At 26.6% G+C, this 19,630-nt stretch overlaps 2 protein-coding genes and 1 non-coding gene across 6 annotated transcripts; 1 reads left to right on the top strand and 2 right to left on the bottom strand.

Annotated features, from left to right (window-relative positions):
• Positions 1–3,607: 3,607 nt before the first annotated feature.
• Trnan-guu lies at positions 3,608–3,681 on the bottom strand. Its single transcript has one exon. It is a non-coding gene; the product is annotated as a tRNA-Asn (tRNA).
• A 4,988-nt stretch (positions 3,682–8,669) lies between these two features.
• Positions 8,670–13,573, top strand: LOC112682115 (high mobility group protein I). 2 transcript variants are annotated; one of them, XM_025552608.1, is made up of 4 exons: positions 8,670–8,773; positions 12,995–13,087; positions 13,149–13,334; positions 13,420–13,573. In XM_025552608.1, the coding sequence occupies exons 2-4, from the start codon at positions 13,025–13,027 to the stop codon at positions 13,519–13,521; spliced, it is 351 nt and encodes a 116-aa protein (XP_025408393.1). In that variant the 5' UTR covers positions 8,670–8,773; positions 12,995–13,024; the 3' UTR covers positions 13,522–13,573. The 2 variants fall into 2 exon arrangements, with proteins under 2 accessions (XP_025408393.1, XP_025408394.1); XM_025552609.1 differs by lacking the exon at positions 8,670–8,773 and adding an exon at positions 9,823–9,975.
• Positions 13,574–15,887: 2,314 nt separating this feature from the next.
• On the bottom strand, positions 15,888–18,395 carry LOC112681993 (uncharacterized protein C3orf18-like). Of its 3 annotated transcripts, none has more exons than XM_025552409.1 (5): positions 17,867–18,395; positions 17,650–17,802; positions 17,440–17,580; positions 16,758–16,828; positions 15,888–16,082 (listed from the first exon to the last, which is right to left on the bottom strand). In XM_025552409.1, the coding sequence occupies exons 2-5, from the start codon at positions 17,800–17,802 to the stop codon at positions 16,061–16,063; spliced, it is 387 nt and encodes a 128-aa protein (XP_025408194.1). In that variant the 5' UTR covers positions 17,867–18,395; the 3' UTR covers positions 15,888–16,060. The 3 variants fall into 3 exon arrangements, with proteins under 3 accessions (XP_025408194.1, XP_025408195.1, XP_025408196.1); XM_025552410.1 differs by having other exon boundaries at positions 16,758–16,825; XM_025552411.1 differs by lacking the exon at positions 16,758–16,828 and having other exon boundaries at positions 17,867–18,393.
• Positions 18,396–19,630: the final 1,235 nt, after the last annotated feature.

Raw genomic sequence — 19,630 nt, 5'->3', positions numbered from 1 at the left:
AACCTACTGCCCCTTGAAATTCGCTGTGAGCTTAAAACTAGTGCACTTTTATTTGTTTCAATAAACATAAGTAGTATTATTTCATCAGTAAGAAACAATATGAAATAATCTATAGGAACACTATCTTGAATAACTATCTAAAATAACTAAGGGTCCAGGGTTTCCTAAACAATTTAAATGCTTTTGATTATTATCTGAAACTGCATTCCAGACGGATTGATTATTACAAGATACAGCTGTTGGAATATTTTGATCCTTATCTCCTGATGAATCTTAAATCACTATCATAGGAACGCACAGACCTCTTTTTTAGGGTATGCAGAAGGTTGTCTCAATCGCTACCCCCCCCCCCCCCCCACAATGGAAGTTATCTAACTTTTATAATATTAAAATAAGTATTGTATATTTAATATTGTATTTTAGTGACCAATGCCATTAAGCGTCCACCCGGACTTTTGGTAAATTAAATTAAAGAAGACGCATAATCTTACCTTAAATAAGAAGAGGGACTCCGTCCTACCCACATTAACCACTGACTACTTCCTTTAAAATTTAAATAAAAATGAATTTATTACTTATATTTAAATATTTTTTTTACAATATTTAAGTATGATATTATAAGTAAGAATGATTGAAATAAAAAAATAATAAAAAATGTAAATAAAATTAAAAATTACCTAGTTAATGATTAATATTCGTAGATTAATTTATATATAAACAAACATATAGTTCATAGATAGAAATAAGTAAATATATATATTTATATATTAATATAGTTAGAAATGTTAATTACTCAAAATAACATTTACATTAGGTAATTCAGTTTTAGAAGAGTTAACACATATACAATGAAATAAAGATAAACATTTTTAATAATATCTTATATCTTTATATATTTTAGATAATAATAAATAATATTAACTAAAATATTTAGGTATATTTATACATATACATCAGTGGCATATACAAAAAATATTTTCGGGAGGGGTTACTATGGACAGAGTTAAATTACCACTGCTATCTAACAATTATTAATAAGACACAGTATGTACTTACCTACATTTAATTTACAGAATGTGCCAAAACGATTTAACGTTGGACACAAATTTTAAATAAGCATAAATCACCATTAAAATATAACATACATTTAAAATAATTTTTAAGTTTTTTAAAACATTTCGGGGAGTGGGGGTAGCCCATTAAACCCCCTTAAATAACGCCACTGATGTACATATTATATATTTATATATATATATGTCTAATAAGAACTCATTTTAAATAGTCTGTCATATTAAAATAAATTATTTTTTTGTAAATCAACCAATTCTTATTGATGTATTCCTTTCTTTATTTTTTCATATTCAGTAACGATTTTATTGACTTTGTTTATAGCTGAAGATGAATTTTTAATTCAAAATCGGTCATACTTTACAAATATAATAATTTTCTAGGCTAAATATTTATTTATTTATTTATTTATTTATTTATATATGTTATCGGCAAAAATGCCGTAACTGGAAAACAATTTTGGGGGGGGGGGGGGTTAACATTATTATTTAATACAATTAATAATTAATAAATTATATTCACCGCTAAAATGTTTCAACTTTTGAAAATTTCGGGGGGGATCCGGACCCCTAGACCCCCCAATTACGGCCTTGATCGGAAATGTGGAAAATCCGGTATTTTGCGAAATGCCTGTGCATTTTATAAAAGGGCGGTTTTCGTTTGTGCGAAGGTAATAATTTTGACCAAAAAATATATGTACAAAATGCCAAAAACCACTCGGCAATATACATAATATGAGCTTTGCCTGGGCATTAAGTATAATGCCAAACGTGGAGTAGGCTATATGATGAAAATAAACAAAATTGGGCATCACCTATTACCAACGATTACTTACCGTTTATCATAAATGAGCTTGCACAATTTAACGCAATAAAGATTAAGATTCTTTTACTATATAATAATAAATCTGAGGTACAATATTGAACGTACTAATTATTTTATTATAATATCGTCATTTTTCTCGTTATGGTGTTGCAACTATGGATACGATTTATATGAATTCAAATTTTTATAACAAACTACAAATTTTTTTTAAAAATTTGGCCACTAATACTAGTTTTTTATCTAATGAACAGTATTATGAGTTGATAAAAATTCATTCCACAAGAATTGACCAAGGATTTTTAAAATGTGTCAAAATAAAAAGTGTACTTGCCTTAAAAATAAAATGTTGTGTACTTCAAATTGTTACTTTTCTACAACATGTTATAATAAGTATGTAAATAGTAGTTTATGTAAAATATTTATATAATAGTAATATTATAATAATAGATAAAAATTAAATTTTGTCTGTAATATGAGTATTAATGTAAATTAATTATATGAATCTTAATTTAATATAACATACAATAAAATGTTTTGTACTTTGGCAAAAAAATAAATTGGCATTTTGCATAATTTTATAAAATACCTAAATTATCCATATATAACATATATATATATAAACTATTTATTTGTTTATATTATTTAAATGCTATATATGATGGGCACATATCAATTCTTATGGAGTTATTAGACTAAAAATAGATACTAAAAAAAATATATAAGTACTAACTTTTCAAGATTTAAATTATTACTGGTAGGAATTTAATAACAAAATTTAGTAATTTAGTAACAAGTTATATATTTGTGTATTTTATGTATTTTCATGGTTTTTCGTGTGTCTGTAGTTTTGTTTGGTAAGATATTTTATTAAGTATACTTCAAATTTTTTATACTATTAATAATGATAATAATAATAAAATAGAATTATATTTTATTTGTTTTTAATTCTTAATGTATACTTGAATATTGGAACAAAAGTGTACTTGTTTTCATAATAATGGTCATAGTTGAAAATCCGATCCAAATAGAAGTGAACAACAAAATACAAATATACCTACTTACGTTCAAGCTATATCTTTTAATTTTGAATAACAACAATAAGTATAATGAAAATAATAATAAAAAAAAAATCATATTTTGCCCATTACATTTCTAAAACTATCAAAAATTAAGTATTCTTGATTACATCAATAATATTTTGTAATACATTAATTCAAATATAATCAGAACCCTAATTTTCAATTTTTATTTTAATTAGAAAATATTTTTTTTGGTTTTACCTATATGGAATAGTCTCTAGGGGCATCAGAAGCAGTGGCGCCGAAAACATATGTCAAGTAGGATAAATATCCCAGAAATTGTTTAGGTGGTGGGTGGGTGGTTAGACTTAATGTGTGCTAGATATATTATTGTAATTATTGTACGGTAAAATGTTCCATAATATTATGTAATTACTAGATGTGTAGTAAGTACTCGTAGTTCACAGGTATAAAATACTTGGTATTTATGGTTTTATGGTGAGTAGGTACCCATAAGTAGGGTTTACCCCAGTAATATAAAAAAGGTTTGACGTCATTGATCAGAAGAGTAGTTATTCTTTGGTAATTTACCATAAGAATAATGAATAAATAGTTTGTGTTTACGGTGATTCACGGTTTATTATTTAAACTTATGTGATTACATAATTTACGATATAAAAAAATAAAAAAATAAACGCCCCCGAGTGGGCTCGAACCACTAACCTTTCGGTTAACAGTCGAACGCGCTAGCCAATTGCGCCACGGAGGCCTGTATTTTCAAAAGGTGAATTTAGGTCAATTAGGTAAATGTTTAAAAAAATGAAACATTTGAATAACATATTTAGTAAAAAAAAAAACTAGATATAAGTTACAAATAATTTTTTAAGGTGTATCGTGAATACAACAACAATTAATAAACAATACAATTTACACAAAAAAAAACGTTAATATGCATTAAAAATAAAGGAAAAATTCTTACCTTTCGAATTACCTATTAATCTATTAATGTGGATGAGGACTATATATAGGAATATATATATATATATATATATATATTTTCTACTAATTAATTCATCAAATAAATCCAAATAAGAAAAATAAAAATATTTTTTTACATTTAAATCAGCGAATATTATATTGAGTATTGACTAATGAATTATAGATAATATTCGATTTTCCTGGCATTTCGTATTAGCGACGATGATTTTGCTGATATTGGTCTAAGTGATGACGAAAATTTCGAATTCCCAGTAAGTTGCTTATTTTTATTTTCATAAAGTGTTAGTATTTTACTATACTTAGGATTTGTTATTTTATAATTAGGAATTATTTAAAAATGACGACCGCATTTTAAATGAAGTTGTAGACATAGGCGTGCGTACGGGGCGAGCCCCGGCTTAACTGACATTTTTTTGGAGGCATAGTAAAATTTAAACTAACCATAGAAAAATGTCTATATATATTTTAATATTTTCGTGGAAATCACTTAATTGTACTTGTATCATTTGATTTATTAATTAATTTATTAATTTATTAATTATTTATTAATCATAAAAAGTTTAAAAATTACAAAGATTTCTTTCTTGTTTTTTTCTCTACAAAAATTTCAATAACTGAATCAAAATTAAGGCTCGGCTCAAGTGTTTAAACAAACATAAGCGAAATTTAGTTTTTGCCGCCCCTTACGTGTAAAGATTTTATCAAATATTTTTTTTTTTTATACATAAAAATTGTCCAGGAAATATGCCGCTTTAGACGAGGGGTCTATGTCACCTACCCCTTGAGTTGGGCCTGTCAAAATCTAATAATGATGTAACATCATTAGTTAATTCAATTCAATTTAGTTATTCAATAGTTAACAAAGACAAATCGTCTAAATGTTCTTGTGTCATACAAGACCTAAGACCATAGGCGGTATTACGGGAGAGGCATGATAGGCGGCTGCCCCCCCCCTGCGAGTTCTTACTCTCCCTATACATTTCAAATATTGGTTGGTATACCATTATATTATTATATATATAACCCCTCGTATTACATGCTTATTTAGAGTCTGCATGGCTGTAAGTAATAATATTATTATCTACAACCATGGGAGCCATTCTTGGAAATATGGTGATTAGATTTTTTGTGTCAACATTTTCAATATTATTATAATTTATTTTTATCATTGACAAATCATGAACCAATATTATTAATTTATTATTATCTGTATCACAAACGTTTTGTATGATTTTATACTTTCATTTGAAGTGTGTATTTTATTTAGTATTCTTGAGTTTTTCGGATAATATTAATTAGGTATAATAAAAATAATGAACACAAACCAAAGTAAAAAAATAAAAACTTTATACGACTTTTTCATACAAGAACCATCATAGGCGGATCTACGAGGTGTGCCGGGTGTGCCTTGGCACACCCTAATGTGAATAATGCAAATAAAAAAATTGAATGATTACAATTGAGAATATATGTGCGTAAACATTAATTAAATTTTAGTTTTTTGTAAGTAATATTGCAAGTGTTCAGAATAAGTCTGAAATAATAATTACGTGTATATTTTACCAATCGTTATTTTAAATCATTAACGAAGCCTTTATTTTTAGAATTTAAATCATAACACGGTCTACACGTACGTGTTTATAGTCTCCCATTATATTTTGAAAAAATAACCAAAAAATGACAGGGCACACTCAAATGTATCACTCTGAATCCGCCTATGAGAACCATCACAGGTAAATTGTGGTAAATTATTTTAAAATTTTATAAGATAAAATAATATAAATCTAGGTATTTGTAAGTGTATTATTAATTTTACAAAATAATCTTATTTGAAATAAGTTAAAATAGTTATCAATAAAATACTTTTTTTTATAGTACTGCTAGTCTAAAGATTTAGACAAAATAGTGTTAATATTTTACTTTAAGTATTTCCTGCCCCCCTCCTGCTAAGAGGGTCTAGTACCACCTATGCCTGAGACGTGTTTTAATTCATTTTAATGCAGAAAAAGAACACTCACTAGAACAGTTAGTACACGGAATTGTCAAGTATATTTGTAATAATATTTCAATATTAGGAAATGTATGACGTATATCCATGTAACGTAAATACTTCAATTGACTTTGAGAGTCTACTATTTTATATGTGGATTCTAAAAAAATATTTCTTTCAGTTTTTGATATTGTATAAGTTCATCTACTAGTTCAGCGTTTCCCAAACTCTTGTTTAGGCTGACCCGATAATTAATATTTTTCCCCTTTGTGACCCACCAAAATATTTTACATTTATCATTGTGTGAAAAAGGCAAAATAAAACACATTTGAATGTCCACATAGAATTTTATAATAAAATTGAAACGTTAATTTGTTACTATTATACTGTACTCGTATTTATAGATACAGTGAATGCCATACTATACGGGTTTTTCATGAAATCTAGTTAATAATCTCAATAATTATTATTTTTGTTGTAAATAATAGTTATTCGTATTAATGAATTTATTTTTACTAAAAAGTTCAAATTATCAAATGAAATTATAAATAAGAAATTTATTATGAGAATTTTATTAAATTCTGCGACCCAGTATTATATTTTTGTGATCCGGTATTGGGTCGCGACCCACTATTTGGAAAACGCTGTACTAGTTCATAGTCCAAATCGTCTGAATACGTTTGCAGTATTAATTTAACTGAGTTAACAACTGCTAGGCGTGTTATATTTTTATATAAGAAACCAAATTTTTGTTCCAACAGTATGTAAGCATGATTAAGTTTGACTAGTTAAGAAATTATTATATCACAAAGAACATATAATATGTTTACAATATAATCTTGTTTTTAGACAAATTTACTACTGGATTATTTGCAATATTATCTAACACTTCGCCTGTGTGCAGTTTTTGGTGTTACCTACGTATAACTTTTTATTTTATTAGTTTTATACTATAGGTTGCTTTTAGTTTTTCCGTAATCATTTCCGTGAATAAGAATAACTGAATGAAGTGTATAAGTTTACAGTATTACCAAAATCGAATAAAATATAAACCAGTGATACTAAAAATGGTAATTATGTGTGCGAAATGCTCACAGCGTCACCAACGACGGGTTAATTTGTAAATACTGGGCTCGAAGAAATCTATAAATATGTAGTTATTAGGTATCAAATATTTCGGATGTTCAGTTTTCTATTATTATTATTTTATTATTTTGTGTGGTAACTGATTAGCACTGAGGTGTGGAATCACAAAAATAACCAACATTTAACTGACAATTTAATGATAAAAATATACTGAACTCTGTACATTGACAGTTGGTATTATATATTGCACAATACATTTTTGTGGAATTAATTTAAAAAAACAATTTTCTACAACTTACGGAGACCGGAAGCCCTAGAAATTAGAGTCCAAGTGCAAGTGGTCCATCTGCACTTGCGTAAATCAGGGCCTGATAATATACATGATCTTGCAAGATCCACATTGATAAATTTGAAAAATATGGGCTTAAAATGTCTAGAATCTAATCGCTAGATTATACAATTTGTTACATTCATGTTTCTATATGCCTTTAATTGTATACTATTAAATTTGTTTTTGTGATGCAGATGTAAAGCCGCTTCCACATAACTCAGTCATAATCATAAGAGATAAGTGACTATTCCTTCCGATCAATTGCAAGATCTTCGAAGTGACGTTCCACACTTATCGGAAGTATGAGTTATTACGAGTATTCACAAAATTACGATTACCGAGTCACGTGTTATTTGTTTACTATCTGATTATTTTTGATAATTACTGATTATTCCGTGTGAGAATCACCTCGATTATGTACGAGTTTATATGTTGGCTTGGAACAATTTACAGCCTTCTGGGCAATCAACTACGAGTGTCATCGTGAGTGCATAATTATAGCTAGTGTCTAGTCTTAAACTACTCGCGAGTGTCAACGATTAATTTAATCGTGCATTCTTACTAGTAATGTGAACCGGCTTTCTGATCACTTTCCGGACCACTGTGTATCGTTGTCTGGATGAGTGGCGTGCACTTCGTGATGCTGTTCGGTGGTAACCCGGACACAGCGTGTTGCGAAAGTATCGAAAGTCCGGTGTCTGTGTGCAGAGTCGGATTTCACCATTGTGCCGTTTTAAGCACTAAACAAATACCCGGCTTTTAATATAAATATTTTTCTAGTTTAATCAATAATATTAAAGCATACAATTATAGTTGTTTTCTTTATAACTTAAAATTTTAATGATGTAAAATAAAAATATACAGCTGTTATAAAAATGCATTCATACATTCATATGAAAAACTGAATTATAAAAATATGATATAAAATATAATGATAAAAAACATGGTAGTAAAAAATGCTTAAACAGTTCATTTTTAAATTATATTCAAAATTAAACAGTTAGTTCTTAGTACCCATCGGCTTTCATAAAATAAAACATTTTAAAATTATTTGCATTTATTTCTAGTTCTAGTTACACATAATAAAAATGTAATATTAAAAATTATTTACCGCCCTAAGCACTAGCTTATAGTGTTTACTGGGAAATACGGCACTGTCTGTGTCTGGATACTTCGCGACCGGAATCATGGCAAGAGGTGTTAGAACTACTGTCGCTGGCGCGCATTTTCGAACGGCAGTTATACATCCGCAGTGTTAACTACAGCACAGGTTGTGGTGGCACTGCGTGATGCAACCGTCGGAGGTCCTATGGTCGGCGGATAACTGCCATTCACAAACCGTCGCCATCGCCGGGTCTTGTTTACTTGCCGCCGTCCACTCGACAATCGTCCGTTGATCGTATCCCGTCCTCTGTGTTTCACACATAAACAATATCGTTACGGCCATTACCACAGGTATCGTATGCGCTTATTTATTTATTTTTAATGGTCTGTGGCCATGGGTTGTATCCATGTTGTTATTAGTTTTCGATTTTTTACCCGCGGAATGCTTATCGTATCGCTGCGCCACGCCACCGACCGTTTTGGTGTTGGTTTTTTTTTTTACTTTTTTTAATGTATTTTTTAGCCGGTCACGCACATTATTCAATCGACGTGTTCAGAGACTATTCTTAGAAGTTTGATCTGTACCCGGCTCTTGCACCTCGCGTACGCACGAAATTATTTGAAACTGCGTAAAAATCACTTCGTTTATTGTTTTGCTATGTACGTGCGGTGTAGTGGTTATGTACGTCATGCGACGCACACACACGCACGGTCGAGCCCGCCAGTAATTGCGCGCGCGCGCGCACTTTAATTTCGTTATATATATTTTGTTATGGCGCTTTAACTGATATCATACGTTTTTCGCGGTCTTTCAGTTGTTGATGCCCAAGTAGGTTCGGAATGCTTACCGGTAGTTATTTTACATTTTTTTTTTTTACCGTTGGCATGGCGTTCAAATCCAAATGGCCGTTCTACGGATTCTTAATTTTTTTTTCTAACGTTATGCTTTTGTCGTGACATATTATTAATTTTGACGATTTCTCTTGTTACTTGACATTTGTCTCGCTTCGTCCTACGATTGTTAATTTTAACGACGTTCTATGCTATGCGCTCCCGTGGCGGTTTTCGGCTTTGACAATTAAAAGTCACCACCGCCGATCTACCAGATTTATGGAGGGAATGCACTGCGCGTTTACGTTTATTAGTACTTGTTCGTATGGCCCGTCTGTGTATTGATTTTTTGAGGGTGGCATGTTAAAATTTATATAGACTTTGCTGTACTTACCTGCTTCATTACCTTTAAAAATTAATTTTTTTCATAGTTAGTCATTAAAAATTAGTTAAAAAACAAATTACCACTGTAGCTTCTTTTTTACAACTACAACGATCTCAATATCGAAATTCTAACTTTCGTCTTTAATACAATATGATGAAAAATATTTCTATAAAATAAACATTTATTGTAGCCTATATGGATATACATACCTTTTCATTCGTGAGTTTCAAACCTTCAAATTCTCAACAAAGGCGTGCGTTCGCCCTAGCCAACATCGCTTCTTTTTTACCGAGTCTAGTAACTAGTTACTAAATCATTTTATGATTTTAACTAAATTGTAAGTATTTTTACTCAAGTTCTAAGGATTATACGATTTTTAAACAGCCAATTTATTCTTGAATACTGATGCGAACAAATGATGAAATTATATTGTAGTTAATTTGTTCTCGTAATATTTCCTTTACGACATTCCGAACTTGCATGTCGTCTGTTACTTGTATCTTTTATTGTGTTTTTAAGCGTATTATTTTGGTAATGCAGGTAATACAACGTATTCTATCCTCTCCTCCTAACCACCTTTTATATACGGTTTTTAATAACAAATGATACTTGCTCACAAAATTCTTGCATTGTTTTCATTCGCTTGCTACATATGTAATATTTCTTCGTTTAGGGTAAGAATTAAGAATCTAATTGAATGAAACTGAGTATATTTTCATTTTCGTTCCTAGTCCTCGCCGCGTGTAATATTTACGTAGCATAATAATAACATGAGAGTGCAAGTTTTGCGGCGAATTTCCCCTCCTTTCATTGCACTTCCGCTTCCTAATTGTTTTTTATTACATTAAATAAATACACCAAAATAGTCGTATCGTAATTTCAACACTTATTGATCGACTTGTAGGTATATGAGGGAATAATGTTAGGCATGATCAATTCGTCAGCAATTTATTTTAACACTTCTGTAATAATAACTCGCTCGTTTAATTCTTGCTAGTTAGGCGTAATTTTGTCACTGGTTTGCCTATTCTGTAGCGTTTGTATACAGTGAACTTATAATACAATATTATTTTTCTTACTGTCACAGTATGTTTTCATTTAAGATTAGACATATGTAGAAGATAAATGATGGAACAATAAAAATAGTAAAATACTGAGTACTTAAAAAACTTGATATTTTTGATTTACCTAATTCAGCAATTTAATTGAACACAATTGTACAATATCATTGCATAGTCTATTGTTTAATTGATAATTTTTCATTTATCTTAAGATAATTTAATTATTTTTACTTATTTTATGTTGAAATTGTCAAAATTAAATAATAGAAATTTAATTTGAATTAAAACGATTTTATATATATTTGCATACTAGTATGTTAAATTTAAATTTTTTATAAAAAAATAGATACTAACTATACATTATTTGTCATAAATTATATTGAAATCTTCCAGAATTATTTTAAAAATTGGTTTTATGTGGTTAAGTATATATAAATGATAATTATGAGGTTCGGGTTAAATTCAGTGAACTCATCAGTCTAACCTCGAATATAGATTATGAGAAAGGAAGTGTGGTCGAAGGACTAAAGTCCCCATTGTAAAATCGTAAAATACATGATTTCCGAGATTTATGTTTTCTTTCTTGTATAATATTCTGTGTAAACTATTGTTTATTCTTTTAGTTGCTAATTTTTAAAGAAAATTTTATACGATAATTTTTTTTTACTTTTTGATTATACCTTGAATGCTAGTAAGGTTTTAGGTAAGATTAGTTTAATACTGATTAATATTTGATTATAACATAGTAAGTTAAAATAGAGGTTACTTTTCTACTAAATTAGTATTTTTATTGTATACTATGAAAGTTTCTATAAAATGTTTTCTTGATTTTTCTGTTAATACTTTTTAGGAAATAAATTCGTACCAAAAATTTCAATCACTAAAAAAGTTTTCAATTATTAATTTTTCCTTTTACACTGTCACAAAAGGAAAATATCTATTATCTATTATGTCATAAGGAATATTTGGTTTTTAATTTTTTTATGAAAAATAAAAATTGTAAATATTTTTCACTTCAGATAGAATCAAATTTTGTAGACAGCTGTTTTATTTAGCTATAATGATTTTTTAATACATTTTTATTAATAAAATTGAAACTTTCAATCAAAATTTTTTTCTTTTTATGTTATTGATATGTATTATCTTTTTAATATTAATTAATATTTGATTGAATACACAATGTTAGCACACTTATGTATTATAATTAATTTAATTATCTATTGTATAAATATATATTTTATAAAATAATAGGTGAAATTTTGTTTGAACAATTGTCTTGATAGGTATTGAAATTTACCCATCAGTCAAATTATGAAGTTGAGTTAATTAATTGTTTGTCTATTATGTAAAAATTGATTCATTTGTATTCATTTTTAATATTAATCAATTAAATTAACGTAAAATAAAACTTAATATTAATATTCAAATATTCTATAGAATCAAGTTACAATTTCAGTACCTAATCGAATTGTAAATTAAACAATCAAATTGGTCTGGGTTTTTTTTCAATGGGCTTGGTAGTTTTCTCTAATATGAAGGAAAAATTTGAAACAATTACATTAAGAATTTTCATATATATTATAATAAAATGTTAAGTAACAATCGTGAGTTTAACGTCATTGAATTTTTTTGTTAATGTTAACATTTTATCTTTTTAAAATATATGATAATACTATATTATTTTACAATTATTGATACTTTTTTTAATATTGTGTTATTAGAAAAAAGTCAGATACTTATACTAAATTCGATACCTATAACTGCTTTTTTTTATTAAAACTTTGATTTTTACACAAGCAAATAAAATTATCAATGTGATACATTTGGGAAGCATTTATATTAGATACAACATTTTATATTTATATTATGAAGTATAATTTTTCTAGGAATTAAGTTTAATGTATGATGATAAATAATTTAAAACATCAATTTTATATTTATGAACACATTTTGATATAGAAATAAAAATTTTATGTTATTTTATGAAATTTGCTCTACTTTTTTTAATAGATTAATGAAAAATAAAAAATTAAAAACGAAATACAGGCTTCTGACAAAATTGATGTTTTTTTAAAAGTATTTATAGATATATAAATACATATATATCCATGTTTTTTTTCTTTACTTTTTTTTTTTTTTTTTTTGTTTTAAAATGTTAATTAAAATATTTTGATTTAAAAAAACGTTTTGAAATTTAAATGGAGTTTCTCATAAATCTTACTGGTTAATGAAAAAAAAAAATTATCTATGTCAATCGTGTTATGAAATTTTTTTATAGAATTTTACATTTTTCAGAATTAATATATCAATTGAAAAACAATCAATATGTCTGACAATGGTGTTATTGCTGAAAAGAGGAGTCGTGGAAGACCTGCTAAAGCAGTTGATGTATGTTTTAATAATTTTAATTATTATATGAATGTTATTTAAGGTTTTGTATTATTTATAGGCAAATGACAAGGAAGTGAAAGAGGTAAAAAAGCGTGGTAGACCTGCTGTTAAACAAGACTCTCCTGTAAAATCAGACAAAGTTGAAAAGAAGATCGAAAAAGAAGGTGAAGATGATGAACCAATTGCTAAGAGAGGGCGAGGAAGGCCAAAGAAAGGTAGCCAAGGCAGCAAATCTAAGGCTAAAGTAAGTTAGCAACATATAGCTTCTAATTGGTATACAAACATATTGAGCTATTTTGTATTAATTATTTAATTTAAAATTTTTTTAGATTACAGCAACAGGAAAAGGACGAGGCAGGCCACCTGGAAAAAAAGTAGAAAAAGAAGAATCTGCTGAAGAAAATGACGAAGAAGAAGAAGATGAAGATTAAATTTGTATTAATCATGTATCATAAAATATACTTCGCCATTAATTATAACTTTATAATTATAAGGATCAAAAATAATTATGTTTATTTTTAATTTATTGATTTCAGAAATATTGATATGCTAAGATAAATAATTTTTAATTTGTGAACCACTTTTTTTAAATTAATTATTTCAAGCAAAATAGAAATTAATTAATTAATTGAAAAAAAATTAGAATGTGGGAAAATCATAGAATATTTCATTTATATCAACTAGACATTTAAATAATTATATATTTATGTATATTATACTTCTTTTTCATGTTTAAAAATTACTTACCATATAATTAATTATAATCAATTATTTCCGAGAATTTTTTTCAACTGTCTAAACTTTGCTATTACATTAAATGTAATATAAATTTTATACTATATACACATTTTTAACAGTTTTAATGTTTTTTTTTTTTTTTGTACATTTAGATGTTCATTACATGTATTATAGGAAAACAGTATTAAAAAAAATCTTAAGAGTTATTTGGATAAATCATGTTGATTTATTTGTACATATCTGAAAATTAGTATTGTACCTGAAAATTGTATGAATAAGAAAAGTATTTCAAAATTATACTTGATGAAATTAATATAACATAAGAATTGCCAGTAATAAATGCAAATACAATTTTGATATAAAATAATGTTTTTCATACTTTTTCCTGACAAAATGTATCTTGTTTTGAATATTTCTTGCTACTACGATTATTTATTTTTATTCAACTAAATTTAATTCCAATATTAATTATTGAGCAGTCCTTAGAAACTAATTATTTTTTAATTTATGCATTGTTTATTAAAAACATAGTTTTTGTTGCACGGAGATCTAAAAATGAATGTTAAATTTTGTTTCTTTTAATAGACTCACGCTTACATAAATTAAATACAGATTACTTAATAGTTTAATATTTAATATACTTTGTGCTTAGTAATTGATAGTAATCTGTATTCAGCATCATGGATATTTAAACTTGAGTAATTTTGTTTTTCTATTTTAGCCAAAAATAATGAAGTTAGCAAATAAATTTACCTTCTCCAAAACTATTACAATTTTACATTAAATATAAGTTTAGTTCTTATTTCTTTTCAGTTTTTCTTTGTTTCCTATTCCATAAGATATAAATAATAGCGTTACACCTATAAGTGAAATTAAAAATGAATGTGGATAGTAAAAATAATTTTAGTCAAATTAAAAAATTATGTATTATATTAGCCTTAGTAAAAAAAATAAAGACTGCTCGTAATATTTTAATTCAGAAGAGTTCTATTACTTTGTGTCCATCTGTGTATTAGTCTACCACTGATTCAATAAACAATCTGATAAAAAAAAAGATAATAAAGTGCTTGATAGTATACTACTAGTCCATTTGCTTAAAATTGATTACTGGTGATATATATAACCATTAATATTGGCCTTCATTACTATTCAATTAATGTAACTGTACAAATATTATGGTAATTTGGTAATCTTTAACCTTTTGTCAAGAAAACTTAAAATCCATCATTAACTAGTAACCAAACAAAATTGTACAAGTGTCCTCTAAGCTACAAAAATTCATGTATTGTCATCAATGTGTTGTGGGACTTAATAAACTAAATAATATATTATAAACTATTTAAGCAAATAAACACAAATTTTAATCAACAAAACATTTTATTGTACTCCCTACTATAAGTGATTAATAAACTAATTCAGTCTGTTTTATTTGTTTTTATAACAATATTATTAATAATAATAAGATAAATTATTTGTTATATTGTCATACCTTTAACTAGAAGAATAAATTATGAACAATTAATCTTAGAACTAAAGGCTCGTTAACAAACATTATTGACATAAGAAACAAATAATATGTAATGGCTATTTTAATATTAAAAAAAATTTGGAACAAATTTAATATTAATAAATAATAAATAAGTATACAGTCAGTATTTATTATATGAAAAAAAAGTTGTTAACGAGTCAATGCCACAATTGGTATACATAACAGTTGAGTGAACTAAAACTATTAAGTACAAATAGAAAATGCAAATTGTAAAAATAAGTAACAGAAGTAATGAGACTTATTTGAGAAAATCGATAAACAATTGCTGCTAAAAGCTATTAAACATAAAAGTCTTATAAAAAAATGATTGAGCATCAAGCTTGTGGTTGGTATGTGTACACAATTAATTTAAATATAGCTAATAGCAACAGTAACATATATTAAAAATAAAAATCTATAAACACAATAATTTTGTGTATTGTCTGAACACAATTGGACAAATCTTTTTTTTTAGTGGAAATAAATAGTAAAAATATTTAGTGACAGTGATTGTCATTTAATTTAAAAATAGGATTGCAAGGAACATGTAAATGTATAAATGGAGACATTTTTTTTTTATGTGACCAGACAATAAACAATATTTTCGATACTAGTATTAAAATGCGATACAAATGACAGCAGTAACAATATACACTCTTATAAGTGTGATATTTTTTTGCTTTCTTTATCTGCAGCCATAAAATTCAGTTCAACCGATCCATAGCTCTGAAATATTCATCATAAAATCATTAGTATACAATGAAATACTATTTTTTTAAGAATATGTTTGCATTAAACTTTGTTCAAAGACGACATTACAATAATTTAAGCCAAACTAAATGAATGTCAAAACAACAAGCATATTAATTTATAACTGGTTAAGATTCACAAAAATAGGTACAGCTATATAAAATACTTTTACAAAAATCATCAGGTAAGTTCTATTATTCAGCAGATTTCAATAAGATTTTAATGAATAATATCATATATAAAATGCATCATAGATTGTTATTACTTATTAATGTTATGCAATTATAAATACAAAATAAATATCTCTTAAGTAAATATATTTGATTTGATGATTAGAAAAATATAAATATGTATATAAAATATACATAATAAAACCCATAAAAAAAAAAAAAAAAAAAATAAATAGAATGTAGAAAAACAAGAACATCAAAGCAAAACTGTACAATACTAAAGTCTACCAAGGCAAGTACTACAAAGGTGGTTATTTTAGAAAAGAAATTCACATTTCTACATAAAAATTTCTATTTGACTCTACTGATACCAGGTAACTAAATATTGTGTTTGTATAAAATTAAAATTAAATATTTTATTATTTAATAAAGTACAATATCAAGCATTCATTAGTATTGTATTTTTTTGGATAAAGGTAACCTTTGAATCGGACTAAATCTCTCATGCCAGCTGTGGAAACTGCTCTCGTGTCTAAATGTTTGACCATGCTGCTAAAAGATATCCAATAAAGCATTATACACAACAGTATAATGATTAAATTTTTAGAGAAAAAATACATAATATAAGAACGCATGTTGAAATCTAGAAATCTCTGAATGACTTATGTTCAGACTAAAATACAAAAGGAATTAAATTATAAATAGTAACTGGAAAAAAATTTGAAATTTGAAATAAGTTATAGTACATTATGTCTACAAAAAGAAAAGTAATGAAAATGTACCTAAATCTAAATTACTACAGGATAAAATTAATAGTAAACAATTAGTATTTCTTGAATAAACTTAACAACACTAACTATGTTACAGCAGCATCTAATAGGAGAACTATAATCTGTATATACAATCCATAACATAGTAAAGAAGTATATTTTTGGTTTAAATAGCTTATACAATTTTTTGAAGTTAATAGTGATGAATGTTTACCTAACTAGTAATAATTATTAAATTTTGAATAAAAACATTTTCAATACATTTTGAAGAATGAAGATCTTGATGAAAATCTTTGTAGTAGTTTATTTAAAAATATTTAAATCAAATGGATTATTAAGTATATTAATTTAATTAAAACATTCATCAAATAATGACAAACAAAATCTTCTTACTCGAATGGTCGAAGCGCCACTATCGTGTTGTAAGAGATCTGAATCCCAGTCTTCTTCTTCATTGGCATCAAATGAATAGAAAGGTAACAAAGAATGCCGTAGCCTGTCGAGTCTCCTCTTTCTTCTTATTGCTATTATTATCTGCAATTACAAAAGTGAAAGTGTTTAAAAATAAAATATAAGTAATGTATAGTTTATAGTTATACTTACCCCAAAAAGCATCAGACAAATAAAAATAACAATGATTATCACAGTGAACGGACTCAATGGAACAGGTGGATGTGGAGCGGCCAATGACTTGATTGGCACAAAAGCAGTGGATGTCACATCATTAGTGAGATTGGTAACAGACACATTGATCATCTGTAAACAAAGCTCAGTTACCTATAATATGATTCAACAATGTGCATTCACATTCAAACAGTACTGTGGCTGAACAAAGAATTGCTACGTATCAGGCAAATGATCTGTACAATTGGACACCATCAGATAGAGTCTCAAGACCGACGCATTGGAAGATGATGATGATGATAATGATGATAATGACGATGAATGATTTGGTCTTCTTTGTACATGAAATCTGAAGACGCGTTATTGAGTGCAAAACAAAGTCACTATTGGTTGAACAGAGTTGGATAAAATCTACATTACACGCAGGTTCACACGCAAGACTCGGTCACAAAGATAAAGACAAAACCAGTAATACCTATAATACTATTAGAAGTAAATAGAATTGTAAAGCAATATTCTGAAATAAATGAAAATATTATTCTGATAGTAAGATTGATTGCCGCGCACCATGAGTGTGCTGAGCTGTGACAATAATAATGATTATGAATACAAACTATGATAATGATTCATGACTAACAAGTAATAAATAACAAGCAATAATAACAATAAGTAATTTAGAATACTATCATAATATTTCAATATTTATTCCAAACAACAAATTTCCTTATCACACACATTTATAAATAAGAATATACATAGTTATTATCATTAAAAAAACAGTATATTTAATCAATGTTATTATGTAAGGAGAGTCTAAACACAGGAATGCACCTTATACATACTGTGCATGCGCGGAAATATTTCACCATTATCATTATGTTTGGTTGTTATCAATGTATAATATCAAATCACTATAATACCATAACATTACAGTTATAATTATTTTTATTTATATAGGTAGGCACAATTTTTTTCGTAAACTTTTTATAACTTTTTTAAATTTAATTAGAAAAATTATCATATAATATAATATATTCTTTCTGTTTGACTTGTTAATAATATTTAATGTTATCAAAAATTAATTGACAATGATGTAAAAAATATTGATAATAACTATTTGAAAACAGGGTAAGCCCTAGCTGTTAAATTCTAGAGTTTAATAAATTATATATTATACAAAATTATTAAAAGTATATTTTTACTAAATAAATTATACATGCCATATACATTTGAAAAATTGTTAAATTCTTTTTGAATACACGTTCCATGATTATCATTTAAATGATTAATTAACAATACTTTTATAAAAAATGTTAGATTAGGCCAAGAAATGCATTTAGATGATTTTTGTTATACTTAATTTGTTATTTCATGTTTATTTTTCAAATGCCTTGCAAGTGTAAACTTGGTGGAAAATTGATTTTTACAAATATCACAGATAAATTCCGATTTTTATAATATTTAGTATATTTAAATAAAAATATTACGTGAAAATTAAATGACGAAAATGTTTATAAAACATATTTATATATTTATAAAACCATCCTAATTTTTCCCTCTCTTTATTCCTTTATTTTTTTAGAAAAAAAAAATTTTAAATAAAATAATTCATTTCACTCAATCAATTTTAAATATATAGATTATATCAGTTTATTTAATGATCAGTTTTAAACACAAAATCAGATTTATAGGTTAATGTTGATTTTAGAAACGATTTTTTTTTATTATAATCTAGTTCTTATATCCAACATTTGCGGAACAGAACATGCCTGAAGGTTGTGCAATGTACATCTTAAATGGTTAAATATCGAACGTATACCACAGATAAAAATCGTATAACAAATATAATTTTTTTCCCGTGATTATTTCTATAAAATATCAAAGTTATTAAACGGATACATCAACGAAACTCAGTTGTTGAGTATGTTAATTCTTAAATCTTTTTTGAGAATTTCCAGTA

The sequence above is a fragment of the Sipha flava genome, unplaced genomic scaffold (assembly GCF_003268045.1).
Source record: "Sipha flava isolate LNK unplaced genomic scaffold, YSA_version1 1_pilon_pilon, whole genome shotgun sequence".
Lineage (NCBI taxonomy): Eukaryota > Metazoa > Arthropoda > Insecta > Hemiptera > Aphididae > Sipha > Sipha flava.
This window is presented reverse-complemented; position numbering and strand designations above follow the sequence as displayed.